We start from the raw sequence: 20,930 nt of genomic DNA on the forward strand, positions 1-20,930 counted from the left end.
GCACCTCAGTAAGCCATGGGTATCTATAAGTCACCAAGCATCAACAGCAGCATTACGCGTTTGCAAAGAACTGTCGAAGCAATGATTCAAAGTTCTTCCATGTCTACTAGAAAACAAAACTACAGACAAGAAGGTATTTTATTTTACCATTATTATTATTGGGTCTTCTTATTCTTTTTTCTTTTAATCAACTCAACTTTATCCCCCCCTTTAAAAAAAATGTAATAACTCTGAGCAAGTGAAAAAAATAAGTCAATAAATACCTGTCCACGGCCGTGGAAAGGAGCCCTAGAGTAACATCTAATGCAATATGATACACTTATTTTCAGTGCTATTTTGTGATTACTGGACAGTTGACAGTAAAAATCGGGCTGCCAATTAGTTGACCAGTTGATTTGTAAGGTGTTGATGGACAAATACTCTCTGCAGGAGATGTTTCTGCACAACTCGATTCATCTGCAGAGAGGATATTGATACACTACATCTTTAAATGGTTTCCACCAGCCTGGTCTTTGCTCCCAGGGCTTCAAATAATGATGTTTTGTCATGGCCCTCGGCATTTGATACCAAACGCACAAGGCATTGTTTGCCCGTTTTATAAAATTACTCTAGAATATGGTTTGAGCATATTTTTTATAAATTGCACTGTATGCATTGCACATCAAGTTTAAACACTGGGTTTCGAACAGACACCAATATTTTAACTTACTTATTTACAGATTAACACATAGCATCATAATATTTTAGGTGGCTGCTTAGGCTGTGCACTATATCTGAGCTAAAAACTTGAATTTGGTAAATCAAATTGATGAGCAGCAGATACAAAAAAAACTTTTGTGATACACACGTAAACCAACAAACTACTGTAATGTTTACAGTTAAACTGCTAAAATTAATATTCTATGCCATGTGTTTTCTAAAACACAGATTTATACAGTGTTACTGGTTGAAAACTACACATTAACATCTGTTTGGCGCATGACTCCTTATATTTTTCTGCAAATGGCTCAAAATCAAAGAAATGAGCTACCCCTGCTTTAGAATCTGTATTAGACGCACCAGGCCCTCAAGTAACTCCAATATTTTCCTGTAATATTAGAACCTGAGAGCAACTGTTTCAGAAGTCAGGTAATATGAAGAGCGATAAAGTCTGCATAGGGAGGGGTTCAGGGTGGATGGGCAGGTCAAACAAACACAGGACAGTCACCCAGGAGACCATGTCCCATGTGAAACCAAAAGTCAACTTTGGTTTATTTTAAGTTTCGTACATGTTACGCAAAGTACTTAAACTCACGTCATGCATGTAAAGTAGAATACGTAACTGAAGTTACAAAAACAATCAAACTCAGGACTCTCACCCAGGACAATGCTGTTCATGTACCGTGTGAATAAAAAGTCAACGTTGACTTATTTCAAGGGTACCTTAAACTTAACCAGGTCGTTTTGTTGCCTAAACTTATGTGATGCTAAGGAGTACCCAGTGCGTTGGAAAGTGACAACTAAAGGTTCTGACCCAGTATCCTTATGTGTCGAGTTGGGAATGAGAACATTTTGTATCCACTGAATTGGATGATTGTAAAAATGCCATGACAAAAAAGACTATTAACCATCTTTTTAAGGCTGTTCAAGGTATATAACGATATTTAATAGAAGCTAGCTTCTCCGGAGGATTCAACCACATCTCATAGTCTTCGTCAGTGGATGGAGTTTGCTCACAGAGACGGCTCAGCAAGATGCTGAGGTGTGTTTACTAGTTTGAAAGTCAAAGCACCTAATTAATTCTGTTCTGCTTTGGTCAAACTAGTTTTTCCAAGATGTCAAAGTTTTCACATAGTTTTTTGGCTTAAAGTTGTTGTGTGAGTTGTCTAGCAGCAAGGTTCACGGTCATTAGTGGTGGGGGAAAAAACAACAAAAAAAACGTTATATTGCAAAAGACATGACAGAATGTGCTCCTTAGCCAGCAGGCCCTGCCGTATTTCTGAGCCAAAGTGCAAAGACTTTACTAAGGATGTAATTAATTCAATTTTAATTTAAGCAGGAGAAAAAAAAGGGCTATGATACTTCCCGTAACACAGTTGCACCTGAGCTATGAGCAATGAATATAAGTGCAATAGAGTAAGGGCATGACATAATGTTCTACAGAAGACAACAGCCTGTAATGCAGCAGCTATTCGTGGAAAAAGGGCAGAAAAACATCCAGACACTTCAGAAGTTTGGCCTCATTAACATCTGGACAGCTGCAGAAGTTAGACAGATGGAGCTGTGTATGAGATTCAGTTCTGCACAATTGGCTTCAATTAGTCAACGGGAACATGTTTCCGATAAAAGTAAAATTAGGCTGACACAATGTGACGCCATACTGTCACCCCGAGTCCACCCCTGTTTCGAAAACACTTGTGAAAACGATTAAGTCCTTTTAATTCCAAGTCGGCATATCTATCAGGCCTCACTAAATAGGAGGACCTGACAACCTTTGACTTAAAGTTAAGACCATTTGTTTTTTATCTAAGGTGTGCAATACTGTAATCATATCGTGCTATTTAACCTTCATTTAATCAGGCTGTTAAAAAGACACGACATAGAATCTATAAAACAAAAAACCAACAAATCAACAAATGCAGCTTGTCCGTGACGAGATGACCATAAAAGCAGTTGGTGTGGTTACTGCAGAACTATTGTACATACAAGAGAAAGACAATTTGGCATAGTTGGAGTTAACATGGTCAAGCGGACGTGGCGAGAAAACCCAAACACAAATATCCCGCCTATGACTAAGAAGTACAACTGAATAATTGGTTTTAAGTGTTTTCAAAACTGCTTTTGCCAAGTTGTTTTCCGACTCTTTTATTGTAAAACAAGAGATGTAATAGCTTCAGTCACGAGATGGCTAGCCTTGGCCTGGAGAGGAGGAGGGGGGGTCTGACAAATAAACCGGCTAGATGATGGAAATTTTAGCCCTGAAACAAGATCTCCTAGCACAAACCCTTACACACCACGCATGAATGACTACCACCCAGCTGCTAGTGGGAACAACACATGGCCTAAAAAGGAAGCAACTAACATTACGGAATATTTATGAAATTGGCCCAGAAAATAAAAGCTACACTTATTCAACTGAGCTTCCCTGAAAACTGGAGAGACTTTTTATTGGGGGGGGGGACGACATTCCACTAGACAGAGGGTGAATTTCAAGGCTGCGGCGGAACAGCGCATACCACAACGGCAGAGCTGATTTCTCGTGTCACCTTGGCTTCCTCTCATCCAAACCATCTCTCAATGAGAAACAGGGACATTCGTGGGCCTCGAACGGACGTGACAGGACCAGGAAGAGGCTATTAGGCGAGACGCCTAATAACACAACATGAAGGGGGCGGATATGCCAAGTGTGCCTAAGCAAGTATGTGTGAGCAAACATCTGACTATGTGAGGGTTCGTGTTTTTATTGCTCTCTGTGGCTCGCTTTACGCTGCACTTTTTGGACGTCAAGGCAAAAAAAACAACGCGTTTTGGGTCGACTCCCCCTCCGTACCGTGTGGTGAGGCTTCTGCTGTGGCTCGTCTGCGTGCTTCAGACAGGGCGTGAACACAGTATTGTCGTGCTGCGGTGGAATCAAAAAACAGCGGGGGCTTCTTTGTTTGTCTTTTGCCGCGTTATGCTGCATGTTTTTGGTTTCTTTTAACGGCATTTTTTGTTGTTTTTTTAAACCCCCTGCCCGTGGCGGACTGAGCAACGCGCTGGTCTCGACTCTATGTGGGATTTGTATCCAAAAAAGGATTTTGCAAAAGAATTTACAGAGGGGGTGGTCTGTCGGTCAGTTCATAGCAGTTACTGTTATTCTCTACACATAATGGTAAAGGGGAATATACATTGCAGAAGATTGCATGGGTCAGCAATGATCAAGCATTGATACGACTGTATATGGCACGTTGTGTTCATTTGGACGCGGCTTCGGAGTGAAACACATCCCGAACAAAACATAAAAATAGAACCTGCAAGGTCAGAGCCCTGACAGGTGAATTCTGTGTTCAGAACTCAAACATGAACACGCACCAAGTTGTTTTTATGGCAGACACATGACTCACTGCACCACAAATCAAACGGTTTCTTAATGTTTCTTGTCTTACCATAAATCTCAAGCTGTTCTGAGAACAAATCATGCATTCGTGCCTAAAACCTCTTCGAACGCTAAGCTGGCCTCAACCTTTACCGCGGTTGTTGTAAAGAATTGATGACCTCCACCCCAATGATTTGATTGTGACCTCCATTCACTCAGGTATGGGGTCAATTGTCAGAAGCAAAGGCTTTCACAGCTGGTTGTGATCTCTCTCACTGGGGAGAGCTGGCCCACTAAGGCAGATGTGATTTGATAGTGAAAACTAATTAATAACTTACTTTACATAAACCATATCAAATGAAATGAAAAAAATTCTAAAACACAACTTTAATTGCGAAGCCAGACCATGATCTTTGATATAAATCAATGAGTTTTATTCATTAATATTCCCCGAGCCGGCAACGATTGCTTGAAATCTCATAAAGGCCCTGAAACGTATTCAATAAAGGAAACATGCCTGACATGTGTTTTTAGACTGAGCAGTTACTGCTGAAAAGGGTTTTCTCTCTGCCAGCCCAATGTCAAAACGGTTCAGATGTCCAAACGAGACTTGTGACTTCTCAAATCTAAAACTCACTCTTCACCCCTCCGCTCATCTGTTTCCTCTTATGTTGCGGCGATGCTACCATTAATGGTCTGTGGAATCGGTTCAAGCCAGAAGCTTTTATGTCTTGTAAATTAAATTTGATTGACTTGAATTTTTCTCTTATTACTGCTGCATGTACAAATGAGAGATTTCGCCGCTCCGACACTAAAAGTTTATAAGGTGTTCATGTTTCACGTGTAAGCGGGGGCAGATTTGGTGGTTTTGATGGAGTATGACGGGGAAAAAAAGGGGAAGAAAGCGTTATACTGTTTGTTCTGCAGCGGACTGAATCTCACTCACCATTACAGTTGAAGCCCATCTCCTTGTGGCATTTCTTAGAGCAGCCGTCGCCGTCCAACAGATTGCTGTCGTCACACTCTTCTGTCCTGCAGAGAGAGAACCATCACCACCATCACCTTCACCTTCTATTGTCGTCTACATTGACAATGTGTATGAAGTGGTGGTAAACAGACCCCTGTATGAGGCCATCTCCGCAGTAGGGCTGCCCATGGGTGAAGAGGAGAGGTGAGGAGGGATCGCTGAGGAGACCGTCTGCTTCCACTTGGATCGTGTACTGGTACTTGACCCCCTGCCTTACAGAACTGGAGAGGAGAGGAGAGGAGAAGACACAGAAAAAGAGGAAATGAGACAAGTGTAGAGGAGGAAAGGAGAGGAGAGAAGATGAGATGAGATGAGAGCGGACAGGAGGAGAGGAAACAGAAGGAGAGGAGAAGAGACAAGAGGAGAGGAGAGTGGACAAGATTAGAGCAGAGGAAACACAAGGAAATGAGACAAGTGGAGAGGAGCAGGGGAGAGAAGACGAGATAAAAGGAGAGGGGACAAAAGGAGAGGAGACGAGATAGTATGAGAGGAGAGGAGAAGACAAGATGAGAGGAGAGGGGACAGGAGGAGAGGAGAGAAAACAGAAGGAGACCAGACGAGACGAGAGGAGAGAAGATTATACAAGAGCAGAAAAGAGTAAAGGGTAAAGGGTTTGGTGATTGTTTAAAATTGTTAATAAAAATAAATAAATATAAAAGAATTGGCATAGTAAAATTATTAAGTAGACGTCCAAGGTTTGTTCTGTTCTTCCCAAGAGCAGTGCGCCAGCTTTTTACTGCTTTGTGGTATAAACTGAACTTCTTTACAGGCTTGTTGATACCAAGTGACTCATGCAATACTCAACAAAATGTGTAGAGAATGACCTCAATGTCTGCTAGCGTAGAGGAAGCATTGTGTTTGCAGTATGCCCCCCCCCCCCCAAACAAATCAATTCTGCATTAATCCGGGTTGATTCTGCAAACAGTGGCTCTTGGGATCACAGTAATCACAGTGGACGCAGTGGCTTCGATCTGTAACCTTGCAGTATCCTATGACCTCACAGCCCCACGGCAGGAAGTGTGCGTAAATATATACCTAGGCTCCAGTGTCAGGACTATCGATCTGTTTTCAGTGAGCTGGGTCTATAAAAAGAGCCCTCATCCATGTGGTTCCGTATCCGCCTGGTCCAAAATCAATCGGTGTCTAGGGTCGGTCCGGTTTCTCCAGACTCTACAGATGAAGGATTTGATAAACTCCCCCCCCGTTCCCTAGGTATCTGTACTGTTTCTCAAAACCTTCTGCCACAGCTAATTCCCTCTAAGAGCCCTCATCATTATAATCATGGTGGGGTTTAGGTCATCTTTTCCCATTTCACTTGTTGCATTCCACACTTCCCCCCAACATACCGATTACCCTCTTACACTACTAAACTTCATTAACAAAAAATTTTTTCCAGTAGGATGAGCTAACAGGATGCCGGTGATGGTGGTGGTCCAGTCGTTAAAGAGAGGGGCGAGAACTAATCTGCTAAATGGGGATATTGGAACGCACTTTGGGACGGTCTTTCTTCAGAGGTCACTCGGAAATAGTCGTGTGGAGAAAGAAAGGAGAGAGCTCAAACCCCCTGCATGCTTTCTCGACAACGCCACACCTGTCCAATGCCACATGAAGTGGGCGTGATTGTTGGTCTGGGAAAGTGACAGCAATCGTCGGACGCAGCGCCATGTGGCCAATGGGATTTTTAGCGGGAACGCAATCAGCAGAGGTAAAAAGCTGATGCTAGGCTGTAAAGGAACTACACCGTGGTAATGTGACGTGAGTATGCAAGACAGTTAAGGCGGACTAGTGGGCTTGATGATGTTTAGATGTCTCATTAAGCCACTTTTTAGGGACCGCCTTTTTTCCGACACTAAAAAGACGGCCATCACAGGGAGTGGGAAGATGCTTAAAAATGAAATTTCTTTAAAATGAAGGTTTATCAAACAACGCAATTTATAGAGTAGAGAAAAACATTAAAATCTCAGCAGATTAACCCCAGACATTAATTTAGGCATCTAACCAAAAAAATAAATAAAAACATTGACTTGGAGACGAGGGAACCGGACGTGTTTTAAGTCTCACCACCACTCTATGTAAATGGTAAATGGACTTGTACTTGTATATCGCTTTTCAAGTCCTACGACCACTGAAAGCGCTTTCACACTACATGTTCATTCACCCACTCACACCCAGTCATACACTGGTGCCAGGAGCTACCATGTAAGCTACACTATGTAACATTCATAACCATTCAAACAATTTGGGGTTAAGCATCCTGCCCAAGGACACAACGAAATGGACTTGCAAGCCGGGGATCGAAACGCCATTCCTCTGATTGAAGGAGGACTCGCTCTACAGCTGAGCCCAGTCGTAGATGTCTGATTAACAAAGATGTCAGTAGTAACTTTTCAATGTGAAGTGTTTTGATTGGTTGAACAGCTGTTCCTGTCCTCATCACTCATCTCAGCCTGTGCTGACCCTAGTGCGAGGTTCCCTGGAGGAATAGCTCAAATTATGTTCATATTTAAAAGTTGAAGAAAAATGCGTCTGCTTACTCTGCTTCTACTCTGCTGTAGCTGTTGTCTCCCCCTTCCCCTTCCTCACCCCTCTCTTCTTCTCTCCTCACCTACAGTACCCTCATTTCTCCTCTTCAAACCTCTACTGCTCCCCATCTCTCTTTCTCGTCTCTCGTGCGCGAATCTATATCCCTTCCAATCCCCTTTGTCTCCCAGCCCCTCTTTCCCCTCTTCCTTTTCATCTTCCCCTCCCTCGGTTATCCCTCCCCTCCCTCGTCTTCCAAACTCGTTGCTCCCAAACACTCTGTTCTCCTCACATCAACCCCACTCTGCCCTCCTCAGTCCCACATAACTCAATTCCCAGCGGTTCTTACATCTTTTTGCACTTAGACACAGCTTGTGTAACACGGAAGACGTGTTGGCTGAAAAATAAACTTTTTTTTTTTAAGCCGCGTCCACCTCACATTTACCTTGCTCTGTAATTGAGCAGCAGATTATTTACTTTTTTAGAAAATTGCCACAACGTTTGAACATCAGCCCCAAATAAGCTGCAATAACGTGAAATAACTGTCATGTCCTGGCAGCTATTTAGTAAGAGAAAATAAATAAATAAAAAATAAACTGGCTTGTGGATTTACATTTGGATTCCGGTAATCATTTGGACACCCGGCAATACGAGACGGGGCGCTGGACAAACTGATTCAACTTCAGCCCTGAAACTTCAGCGTGTTTTTGATTGAGTATATGCTTGTTGAAACCGATTTGGATCAGTAGCCACAGCTCCACATCCTCGTGCTGGAAACATTTTGTGTTCGGAGCTTGCCAAACAGAACCAGACCCAAACACTTTTGAGAGGCCGATAACTGTGGATTAGCAGATTTGAGACACACACACACACACACACACACACACACAGAGGCAATGCTGAGAAAAGTTGAACTACATGTTGGCTTACTACTTTATTTTTGTGACCCTGGGTCTTACTTTTCCTCTAAGCTGCTGATGTCTGATGAGTCTGTCTGTGTGTGTGTGTGTGTGTGTGTGTGTGTGTGTGTGTGTGTGTGTGTGTGTGTGTGTGTGTGTGTGTGTGTGTGTGTGTGTGTGTGTGTGTGTGTGTGTGTGTGTGTGTGTGTATCCAGCATCAGAATTAAGAGAAAACCAGACTGGGAAATTTGCCTCAGAGAGAGTCCACTTGTCAATTCCCATTGCATAATGCGGTTACATCTACCTGTTTCGGATAACTCTCCAGCTGGGATTGATGTTACAATGTGTCGACGACAGAGAAATTATTGCAAAATAAGGTCATGTTAGGTCATCTGCAGTGGATAAATGATTGAACTTGCCTCTACAAAAACCTGACAAAATCGGGCACTGACCTGTCAGTAAACGTCTGCTTGGTCTGAGGCGGGGGGTTTCGCCGGCAAAGGGGGCTCCCGCAGGATCCGGTACAGCAGGGGCTGGCAGCCGGAGCACAGGGGGCTGCTGGGGCCGGAGGACAACATGACGGCGTCGATCTCCATCTTCTCGTCGAAGGTGCAGAGTTTGACGGCGGCGATGGCGGCGCCGCGGGTGTCCAGGCGCAGGGTGAAGGGCATGTCGCAGAAGACATGCTGAGGTCCGAGGATGATGCTTTTCCCCGCGTCTGTTATCAGCTCCACGTTGGCCAGGGCCGGGTTGTCTGGGACGGGGAAATACAGAGAGGTATTACTGTCATTTTGAGGTGTCCGACTTTTACATACATTTAACATATGTGTAAAGGTCATATCTGGAGGCCAGGGCTTTGGAAGTAAACATCTTATTCATGTGTGCTTGGACAGTGGTTTGGAATACTGGCTTAATAGCAATTCTCTCCTGGTTAAGTATCATTACAATGGGTACATTCTGTCAGACTTGTCAGGTATGAGTCCCAAGGATCATATTTGCCATAAGGAAGATCCGATGACAATGCTTCAAATTCTTAAATTTGCTCGGAAAATGTGCCCGAATTCGGCACTGGTTCCAAAACCAAAAGGGGAAATCTGCCGCCTCTTTTGTGGATGTCCAATCAGTAGTAGTAGTAGTAGTAGTCAATTGAAGCAAAAACAAGTCCTCAGTGAGTGTTATATTGGCTGAGAAAGTTGAGTTTGTCCTCCAATGGCAAGATCGAATAAATCCCAGGCTCCTGCTCCTCCAGTCCATTTCGAAGTGTCCTCGGGAAAGACACTGAACCCCAAACTGTAAGAGAGGCCATTTTCGCTTTTGGAAACTTAGCTAGTTTGCAATACAAGAATTGGGGGACAAGAAAATTCTGTTTTTGAGTGCCATCTGGAGCACTGGATAGCCATAGAGGGAGACTAAAAAATCCAAGCTGAGGTAGAAGCCCGTAGTTCTTCCTTGCATCCACCTTAGCCGCTGTCACGTCAAAACGTGCATTGGATGCAGGGAGAGCAGATTTTGCAGCATGGTACCCATATTTTACAGGAATCCAATGCTGCGATCGATTACATTTCTCATCAACACTGATTGGACATCCACACAAAAAAGAGGGCTTATGCCTCAGCGTCTTCAGTTTCAGCTCTTTGTAGATCCCACAGTATTAACAGTGCTATCTGACACCTCTGACAAACTGATGGTATTGGGTTGTGATGGAGTGACACTTACTGGAAGAGACGTAGGTGACCCAGAGCGTAAGCGTGTGCGGAACGACAGGGTGGAGGAACCTCAGTGTGAGGGTGCAGCCCTCCGTGTCTGGACACGGTGAGGTCACGTTGGTGTCATAGAGGCTGAGCTCGGGACTCCAGGCCTGGAGGCTGGGATCACAAGGCTGCTCCACGTCAGGTGGGCCTGGGGTTCAAAGACATCAAACAGACACACAAATCAGTATTTATCCATTCCATAACCCTAAAGCTGAGGACACATGTGAAAGTCAAAGTTCTGATTCCAGCTAACTAAATGTGAATATTTTTTGGTTTCTTTACTCCTCTGTGACAATAACCTGAATTGTGGACAAAACAAAACATTTGATGAGGACTTGACCTTGGGCTTTGGGAAAAACTGATTGACATATTTTGTACTGATTTTATTTTATGGACTCAACAACTTACATATTATTCGAGAAAATATTGAACAGATTAATCGACAATCATCATTTGCAGCATTATCCCATTCAACTCAATTGCATTTATATGGCGCCAAATCATAACAAAAGTTATATCAGGGTACTTTCTGCATAGTGCAAGTTCAGACCCAACAGTGGCAAGTAAAAACAGGCAGAAACCTCAATCAGAACTGGGCTCTGGGTTGGCAGCCATTTATGCCTCGATTGGTTTGGTGCGGTAAAGGCTATTTTTCCAATCAGCTTCTTACTACTAACGAGGGGTTCTTACATTAATTCACAATCTTTAGCCAGATTTCAGACGAGACGACTTCCTCAATATTCTGTTTTTGTCAGTGCTCTTCTTGCTTGTTTGAAGTAGCGGGGATGCCATGTAATATTGTGTTCAGCACAAAATTTTGCAGTATTTAAATATGATGACAGCTATGGTATGGTTTCCTTATCTTGGTGGGGATATGGTTCTTCCAATCCAATCTGACCAAACACACCAACATAGTTCTGATGAAGTAGCTTAGTTTTAGTCTTAATAAATCATTTCTCTGGTAAGGTTTTTCTTTCGGGTTTTTTTGTCTTGCCCACTTCTATATTGTAGTGACCGATTTAACAAAGGTCTCGGTATTACGTTTAACAGTTACCAGCAAACTCCTTCTCATTAATAACAAGAGAGAGCAGAATTTTCCAGTTGAGTGAGAAAGAAAGTCATGCTCCCTTACTTACAACATGGCAAGCATTCAAAAAACGCAGTAGTAACACCATTACACCAGGCAAAATGAGTTGTTAATTGTTACAGTGTTAGTGATTAGCGCAATGGAATCACATTACAGTAGTTTTACTATCAGCTGTGTCCCAGAAAGCCAAATAAAAACTTGAATGGTAATGAGGTGTGACACATTTCTCACCGTCTGAAGCACAATGTATTGCCTAATGAACGCCAGTTAAATTATGTCGAGATCTGCCTAAATAGGCATGAAAAATTAACCGGACCCGTAAACTGTAAATTCTGTTGCCATTAGCTTCTTACATTTTCCAGTAACTGCAGTTCTAGACATATTAATAAAGATCAGCCATTTCTGCCACCTCTCTTATGGCTCCACTGCATCTGTGCTACTGAGTCTGGTAAGAAACACATCCTACGCATTGCTGAGCAAATTTGCTTGATGATATCATCCTTGTAAATTCAGATAACATCACTTTTTTGGATGCAGTCAAGGATGACCTGTATGTCTTTTTTTATTTTATTTTTTAAAAAGCTTTTATTGAGGTTTTCCGATGAATCTCCGAATGTCAGTCGTCATATTTTATGAAAACAAATATATAAAACTCCTCAGTTTGAATACAGGGATTCATCAAAATAAATCAGATTGTCTTTTTTTATCAACTTTCTTAAATGAATATAACTCATCAGTGCATGCCCCACTTTGTATGTGGCAAGCGGGAGGTCTTCACACAGAACGTTTTTAACAGAGCAGATGTCATTTCCGGTTTTCTTGTGCCTTTTAACAGGTGGTTTTATACTTTTATCTGGATGTAAAATTAGAGACACATTTTGTAATTTAATTTAGATGAATATAAAATCTATAAATAAATAAATATCAGACTGAGTTTAAGCCCTGCTGCCTGTTATTTAGTCCAGTTTTAGTCCTCACAATAGTATACAATACGCTATGGAGACCAGAGCCTAACGGCTATGGCAGCAGTTTGACATCTAAAATAGTCAAATAAAACCTAGAGGCCTACAGTTATGTGGCAACATTGAATAAATAGTCAATGTCAATCCTTTGCATTAGTCCAGAGTGAAGACTAGACAGAGATTAGAAAAAAGTGTCTGTGAGGCGAGTATATATATAAAACTGTTTGCTAAAATGTTTGCCATAACAATTTATGAAGATCATAAAATAATAACGACTATGTGGACAAACAATTTAAGAATGCAGCTTTAAGATTTCCAATGAATGGTGAAGTATATGGATTGTTTGCATCCCTACTTTACCTGTATTATTACTTTTTCCTGTGGCCACAACTCATTTCCTCCTCACATATTATACATTTCCATCTTCATCCATCAGTCGGCTTAGAAATGTGATATTAGAGGTATGGACTTTTAAACCTTTCCTTCCCTCTTTCTACTCACATCTCTCAATACAAATTGAAGTACAGTCAACGACATGATGCACCTATTTTAAACTTTCTCATTTTGAATTATTACCCACTTGAATGCTTAATGCAGCACATAAACAAATGTAATCCTTCTTAACCGGATCTCAGGCTCCAGAAACAGGCAAAGGGGTTTTCCCCTCAGTCTCAAATCTCGAGCAACTCAACTTTGTGGCACAGGCAACATTTAGGGGAAATGTAAAAGGACTACTTTGCCGAAAACTGGAGCCAACAGTGTTTTGCCATCAAACTTGTGTTTTGCGCTGCCAGCCATGACATCCGCATTGAATTTGTCCCAATTTCCCCCCCCTCGCTTTCCCTGCTGAGGGAGATATTGCCCATCTCCGTTGGCTGACAAAGTGACCCGTGCATCGTCCTCTTTAGAAGTGGAAGCGGGTGTAAAGGGAGCTGGGGGAAGCAAGCAGACAGGCTGTCTCCTCAGCTGTATGCATACCACTGTTTAGAGTAAGACTGTAATTGACTCTTTATCATCATTATGATCCCGCAGCGACGGAGAGGGAGCCGTAATCCCCCCTGTTCCTCCTCGCCGCTTGTTTTCAAAGCATAAATTCCAGCCGAGGATTTCCACATACTTGGGTAGAGTTTCCACGGAGGAGAAGGAGAGTGTTATTATGCTCGTAAGATCTTTCTGTGTATCTCTTTCTCTCTCTTTTTGCTTTCTTGTTTGCATCCTTGTGTTCCTTTTTTTTTATTTCTTCTTTCTTGTTTCTTTACCCCCACTTACCCTATATCTCATGCCAAAGGAAACCGGGCTTCTGCAGAAATCCTGATTGGAATAACAAGGACCATGTGCTTACATGACGCATAATGTTTCAAAGTACAGTGCAACGAGATTCACTTTTGTGGGTGGGGGGCTTTTTTGTTTATGACTGAGGTTCAATGTTTGAACAGCACCCAAACATTACCCCGAGTAGACGGCTCGCCTAATAATCCTTGTTCTCGCTTTGGCTTAAACAAGACAGAGACAGAGAGAGGTCTGTTGCTGAGGGCAATTATCATTTAATGATTTTCTGCTTTTTCCTCGTCCAGGAGCCATTAGCCTTGCACGCACCTGAAATTTACAGGGAAGAGACGTACGTGTGTGTGTGTGTGTGTGTGTGTGTGTGTGTGTGTGTGTGTGTGTGTGTGTGTGTGTGTGTGTGTGTGTGTGTGTGCGTGTGCTTGGAGAGGAGAGGGTAGGTCTGCCATGTGGAAACAAGAGAAAGAAGTAGAACTCAAGGACACAAACTCAAACCTGAAACCGCCACATTCCTCACTGTCAATAATTATTGACATGGAAGAGTGTATCAGACGGAGAACTCTGCGGATTTTACGATGAAAGATGAGTATCAACAAATTGGCTTCCCTGCCTCAACTGGTTTTCATTTCAACTTGGCCATTATTTATTTGACTAAATTCCAATAGTAGAACAATAATCTATTTTGATCAAGTTATTTATCAGAAAGATGGGGTGCATTAAGAAGCAACAAGGAAAATGCTTCTATCCAGATCACTGTTCTGGTTTATACATATGTAAATCCAAACACACACATAGTGATTTTTGACTGACCAACTGCCTCCTCGGGTGTCCAGTAGCCTGACGTGTCACAGATGCGAGGTGAGGTGGCCTCGCAGGCGTACTGGTGGAAAACGCCGTCCGTCTCACAGTCTCCACAGTAGATACCAGACACATGGAAGGAGGAGCTGGGACATAAGGAAACAGAGTTGCTGATTATGAAATATTAAACTTTGTCTTGTCTAACAAATATGGCTCTTGAAAGACCAGACTGTCTTTTGCCAAGATCTGGAGCTATAACCATGTTGAGAATGCCATAATCCATTGAACACGGGCCAGCTGTTTATTTCTCATGTAAGCTTTGTCAACGCATACAGTGAGGAAGTATGATGTGACCACGTTCTAAGTGTTTTTGTTCAGGTGGTCATTGTGTACTGGCAAATATGAAACAATAACCGATTAAAAAGATACTGGGAGGTATAAGCAGGCATTAACTCCCCTGATTGTTCTTGTTAGCTGTGTGTTTTGAATCACCAGGCATTAAATGTTAATTACCCATTACACTATTTTCGGATGTCCGTCATGTGTTATGATACGATTTGCATTGCAAACTTGGTTATCTTCCCTAAGATGATCTAAGGTGTACCATTTTGTAATCCATCTGAGGGCAACTTTCTGGTACCAAACTTTTAACTTCACATGAATACACCTTTGTCTCAGCAGGCTCAGGTCTATCCTGGCTTGTGTCGTTCAGAAGAGCAGTGAATATGTTGGGACTTACCTCTGATAAAGTGGTCCCCTTATAGGTGGCAGCCAATAGATAGAGACAGAATCCGGACTCTGGTTCGTCACCATGGGGGCCAGAGGGATGGGGGCGGGTTGCTGCTCAGTCAGCCAGTTCTGATAGACCAAGTCAAGATAACAGTGCATCCGGGCCACTTGGTTGGGAGTGAAATGGTTGGTGCAGTTGTCATCTGATGGGGTGCAAAGAAAAGTCCACGTATTCATCATGGATCATCTAAAAAGTAACAAGTACCTCACAAAACAAATTGAAAAAGTAATGGAAGTTGTCTCTATGAAGTATATGTAGTAGTTGTACTTGCTTGTGTGGCCGTGTGTTACAAATGTCAAGGAGGTACATTACTTTTTCATAAGAGCTTCGTGTCCTTTCACCCGAGGATGACATGGTACATGTCCTCATGTCATACCATTTGGAGACATGGCAACACATGAGGACATGTTGTAACTAAGAACCATGTGTTTTGAATTTCTGAATTTTGTTTGCACAAAAAAGCACTGTTTCTAATTATGCAGTACGATGTTACATTGTGTCAATTTTATGTCCTGGCTATTCTGTAAGGTGTACATTCAACTTGTTCTGTGGGTCAATCTAGTACACCTGTTGTTAAATATATTATCCACTGTACCTGTGTAACTCATGTAATTGCTAAAAGGTGTGTCGTGGTACATGGTGAGTCCACAGGTATCATTGACGGCTCCAGGGTCGTGGCAGGCTTTGGATTTGGGTGTTGGTGCGGTGTCGGCACACAGATCTCCTGTCTCCATGGATGGGGTGGTCTCCTGCAAGTGCAAAAAATGACAGTGTATTACGACCAATATTAATTTGGGTAATTTGAAGTCAACGTTAACTTACGCAACCTAAGTATGTCCGTTACTTCTTTCAACACAGACCATGAACTTTTCATAAATCTTTCCAAGTAGTGTTGTAGTGTCTCATCCTGCTACTTAAGTTGTTTCCTTATTTTTTTGTTATTGTCAGTATTTCCTGTTTTATTTTGAGTTACTCAACTCTCCGCCCGTTTCAGACTACTTCACTACCTGCCTTTAAGTGTTTCCCGCCGTTGTGATTGTCTATCCCGTTCCTGATTGAATTATGACATTAAGACATTATGCTGTATTGAATAAGACTAAAATCAAGTGAGAAGTAGGGTCATTTCCTCATAGACTTCTATACAATCAGAGTAGCTGCCCCCTGATGGCTATTAAAAAGAATGCAGGTTTGGGACACTTCCACATAGGCTTCACTTTTCAGAACCAGAGGTTGCCACCTGGTGGGAACAAACAACCTCATCATATGGGTTGGAGGACTTGTTGTAAATTCTATCAAGAGAAGAGGATTAATCCTACCTGACATGGATCATCACAGGAGTCCCGCTCGCTCACCCCCTTGAAGACATGGTACAATCCAAGGATGTGGCCCATCTCATGGATCATGGTGTTGTGGTGGCCTGTAGTCCCAAAGTAGGACGGGTTCAGCACCATCCCACCTAAGGACAAAAGATCAATTTCACAGTATGTGTCATAATAATTATACTATACAGTCGCAGTTTATATATTTCTAGTGATGGAAGAGTGGGAGAGTTCTCAAACAGGTTTAGTGCCCCTCGGCAAGAATGTGGTATTACTGTGAAAGTCCAGATTCTAACCACCAGCTGTGTGGCAATTCAACTCCAGTTTAACTCTCTGCCACAGAATTTCCAAAAGAACAACAAACCTCCATTGTAAAAACACTAAGCACTGTGACATTTAAAACCAATTAGTAATACAGTAAAACTTAAGTACTTTAAACCAAAAACAGGAAACTGGATACTGTTACGTGGCTACCGTTGGATACGGGCCATTTCTGCTTGCTCTGAATCTACAGGAATGCTCTGCAGAAACCTTGTATTCTCCATTTAGCCTCATTTTCCTAATAGCTGACACCTACCACCATTGTCTAACTTGTAAAGAAGAAGTTCCATGGCCTCTGGACCAACCACTGCCACTGAAAATCCAATAAAATATACTGCTAAACACCACGGCCGCTGTTTATGATTAGGGGGAAAAAAACTAAAGCACAAAATCAGTGAAAAACAATGGAGAAAGGTGCATCAACTTTTATAAGCATTTATAAAAAATGTTGCCGATATATCTACATAACTGCTAGACTATAGGAGTTGGATTAAGATTCAGCAGAATGTTTAATGTGTTTTAAATGTATTGTAAGGGGTAGAGTTGTTATTTGGGTGAGCCACAGTAAACGCAGTGTAAATGGTTGGTGGGCTGGATTCAGGCAGACAGATCATAATTAGACAACAGAAGGAAAATCAGGCCTCGGATCTAATCATGAATGGTTCATAGAACTTGGAAAAAGCATCCTTTAACCAGAAGAGAAAAAAACTGAATGAGAGAAAGCGGTTGAAAAAAACATGTTTATGTTTCCATAAGCACATTAAGTAACTTTTTCTAATAATGATGATAATGTCCCTGATCGGAAGTACATGTTTAAACCTGTGTACTTATATCTTTAAAGGTCTTGTGCAATATTTATTTTTGCTTGGATCTTGTTTGCGTCAACTCCAGCCACGGAGGTTGTGTATTTAGTTTCTTGGTCTGTCCAGTAGTTAACAGGAAATCTCAAAATATGTTAACAGATCTCAATAAAATTTTGGAGAAAGTTAGTCCATGCACCATGGACAACAAGGGATTTGTTGTTTTGGGTGTGGATCCAGACGAAGGATTTCTTTAAAAATGGTTTCTTGTCAGAACAACATAATGCATTATTTGCAAATGTAAATCCTTGGATGAAAAAAATATTCTGACAGTATTTTAAAATACTTATTTTCTTTGAATAAAGAGAAAATAAAAATACAAATCATCAAGTATTCTAAAGAAATCAGTTTTAAAATCAGCTATGGTTTTAAGGCCTTTCTTACAAGAACAGCCTTTGAGTGGAGGGAGGGATCTTCCGCAGCATGCTGATAATTGCCGAATCAAGAACAGACCTGACAGTTATTGGTTTTTCTAATTAGAAACAGCATGTTCCATGGCAAAGACATTGAACAATGAAGACATTAAATACGAAGACACTAAACAACAGGGCCTCCGGAGACGTCTTGTCATCTACTAACTTGTTTTTAAACAGGGACAGATGCTGAGCTACTGAAGCGACTGAGACGTTCAGTAGAGAACCAAGTTCAACAGTTTAATTCGAAAATATAACATCTACTCTGACAATATGAGTGGTAGCATCAAAGCGTCCTTATTTAGATTGATAGCTATCTCAAGCTCATACATCCGCAGAACAACAACATATTACATTATGTAATTACAGTTAATATCAGAAAAAATGGAATTATAGCGTTTTCGGAAAAAACAGCTGGGCACAATAAAAGTCTAATTTCGATATTTGACATTGTGTGTTCACTTGGACCTTTGTCCAGCTCCTCTGTGAGCAAAAACATCTGTTTATTCAACTTTAAATGGTTTGGCAAAGGAATAAAAAATTAGACTCTTCTTTGTATACATTTTTCTAAATCAATGGTGCAAATATATTTTGATTTTGTTTAATAGTGCCGTTGTTCTGCTTGGCTTGTGCTGTGTAATAATTTTTACCTCATTTCATTCTACTATTTTTATGACATAAATGTCTTTGCTGAACATAATTTGTGCCAGCTAATTTGATGTGTGTAGTGTGGACATAAAACTCCACCTGTGTTTCACTTTAAAGGCTACAGCTAACAATTACTTTCATTGAATCAACCGGTTACGTTTTCGATTGCTCAATTATAAAATTTTACGTATTACATTTTAAATTACAACTTCCCAGCAGAAGTTACCAGAGCTCAGAGTGATATTAAAATCTAAATAAAACTGCATATGTAATCAGGCCGTCATGGATAAAGTATAAGATTCCTTATTATATGCAGAAAATCCTCTGAAAATTGACTTAAATGATAAAAAATCTATGAATTGTCATTCGTAAAATCAGTATTTTGTGTAGAATATATAAAACAACACAAAGCTTTCATTGGTGAATGTGCAATTTACTTAAGTTAAACATACTTGTAGTGAAATGAACCCAACTAACTGACTCTTTGATGCAGAGATTAACGCGGCAGTATTTCACACATTTCGTTTGTTACAGGGCCGTGTGAATTCTTCCAGTGAGTAATTTTCTTTAAATGATGAATGCTTCCACAGGAGGGTACATCAACCCCATGTGTCTCCTACTTTTGATTCCACTCACTACTTTGTACTAGCACAAGAGGGAAAAAATGTATAATAACAAATAAAGAACTTCTGGGCATGGCTGGCAACAATGGTACACTATTTATAAAGCCCAATATTACATTAACCACAAACTTGCCTCTGGGAGGGGGTCTTTAAAATATGTTCGGCATACGAAACCCTTTCCTTTCCGACCCTTGCTTCGGATAAGGAAAAACCTGCACTCCAAAAAAACTTTTAACGAGCCCACACTGCTGTTTGTTTGTTTGGTTGTTGTTGGGTTGATTAGCCGTTTCCAGTGGAAAGAGGCCTAATGGTTGGAACAGGAAAGAGGCAATGTGCCGGGAAAATCTGTGCCAGCTCCGATTGCTCTCACCAATCTCGTTTGGATATCGCCAAAGCGGAACGCAAAGGATGGAGGGCAAGGGAAGAGATGGTTAAAGAAAAGCGAAACAGAGAAGAATGAAAAATAATAATAATGAAAAATCCGGTGAAGGAGCAAAGAAGAAAGAGGAAGAGAGAAAATGGTAAGAAGAGAATACAAATGGGGATAAAGATAGAGGCAAGAGACGTGGCAATATAACAGTTATATATAAGTAGCATGTCATTTAACTTACCTTGGTGGGTCAGAGCCTCTTTTGCCCATGGCCAGGTTGCAGCTCCTGCCAGCTCTTCTCGCAGTGAGTTGCTTGCAAAGAAAACATTGAGTGTGTCGGTGCCGCTCAGCTGGAGCTCCTCCTTTAGCTCTTTCACACTCATATAGGCCCTGCAGAAATTTTTAAAAGAAGAAAACATATAAATTTCAGATAAAGAAAATATCATACATTGCAAAATGAGTTCAGTCCTAGTATACAATGCACGTGTAGACTTTACAGTTAATACAGAATAGGAATGTAATATCCATTCCATTCCATTTTCCGTAACCTGCTTATCCAGTTAAGGGTCGCAGGGGTGCTGGAGCCTATCTCAGCTGTCAACAGGCGAAGGCAGGGTTCACCCTGGACAGGTCGCCAGTCTGTCGCAGGGCTGACATATAGAGACAAACAACCATTCACACTCACAACCACAACCACAACTACGGGCAATTTAGAGTCTTCAATGCACCTAAGCTGCATGTCTTTGGACTGTGGGAGGAAGCCGGAGAACCCGGAGAGAACCCACGCTGACACAGGGAGAACATGCAAACTCCACACAGAAGGTTGTCCAGCCCGGGAATTGAACCCGTGCCCCTCTTGCTGTGAGGCGACAGTGCTAACCACTACACCACCGTGCAGCCTTAGGAATGTAATATGCAAACCTGAAATCAAACTGAGCGGAAAAAGTGAATCCCCAATTAACCTTAAAACTCTTTTTGAGCTAAACAGGACTATTTCCCTTTATTCCTTAGCAAGATGCAGAAAGTGGGCTAATTAGAAAGTGAGAGCTTGCAGACCAGATGAAAACGTACTTAATGAAAAATGAATGTGCGTCTTATTGTTAATGTACAAACCTGGCCATATACACCGGATACACATCTAGCTACCGGCTTTCACGTTTTTAAAGTAAAATGAGCTAAAAACAGTCATTAAACATAGATTAAC

The 20,930-nt window shown here is 41.6% G+C and overlaps 1 protein-coding gene across 1 annotated transcript in view; it reads right to left on the minus strand.

The window, feature by feature from the left end:
* Window positions 1-20,930, minus strand: part of pappa2 (pappalysin 2) — a 91,331-nt gene that overhangs the window by 43,034 nt on the left and 27,367 nt on the right. The window contains 10 exon segments of the mRNA XM_054603249.1: window positions 5,001-5,086; window positions 5,174-5,302; window positions 8,953-8,982; window positions 8,984-9,254; window positions 10,217-10,399; window positions 14,395-14,528; window positions 15,122-15,314; window positions 15,768-15,921; window positions 16,489-16,628; window positions 19,968-20,116. Of these exon segments, the coding sequence (XP_054459224.1) occupies window positions 5,001-5,086; window positions 5,174-5,302; window positions 8,953-8,982; window positions 8,984-9,254; window positions 10,217-10,399; window positions 14,395-14,528; window positions 15,122-15,314; window positions 15,768-15,921; window positions 16,489-16,628; window positions 19,968-20,116 (1,469 nt within the window).

Source organism: Anoplopoma fimbria, chromosome 8, assembly GCF_027596085.1.
Source record: "Anoplopoma fimbria isolate UVic2021 breed Golden Eagle Sablefish chromosome 8, Afim_UVic_2022, whole genome shotgun sequence".
In the NCBI taxonomy this organism is placed as follows: Eukaryota; Metazoa; Chordata; class Actinopteri; order Perciformes; family Anoplopomatidae; genus Anoplopoma; species Anoplopoma fimbria.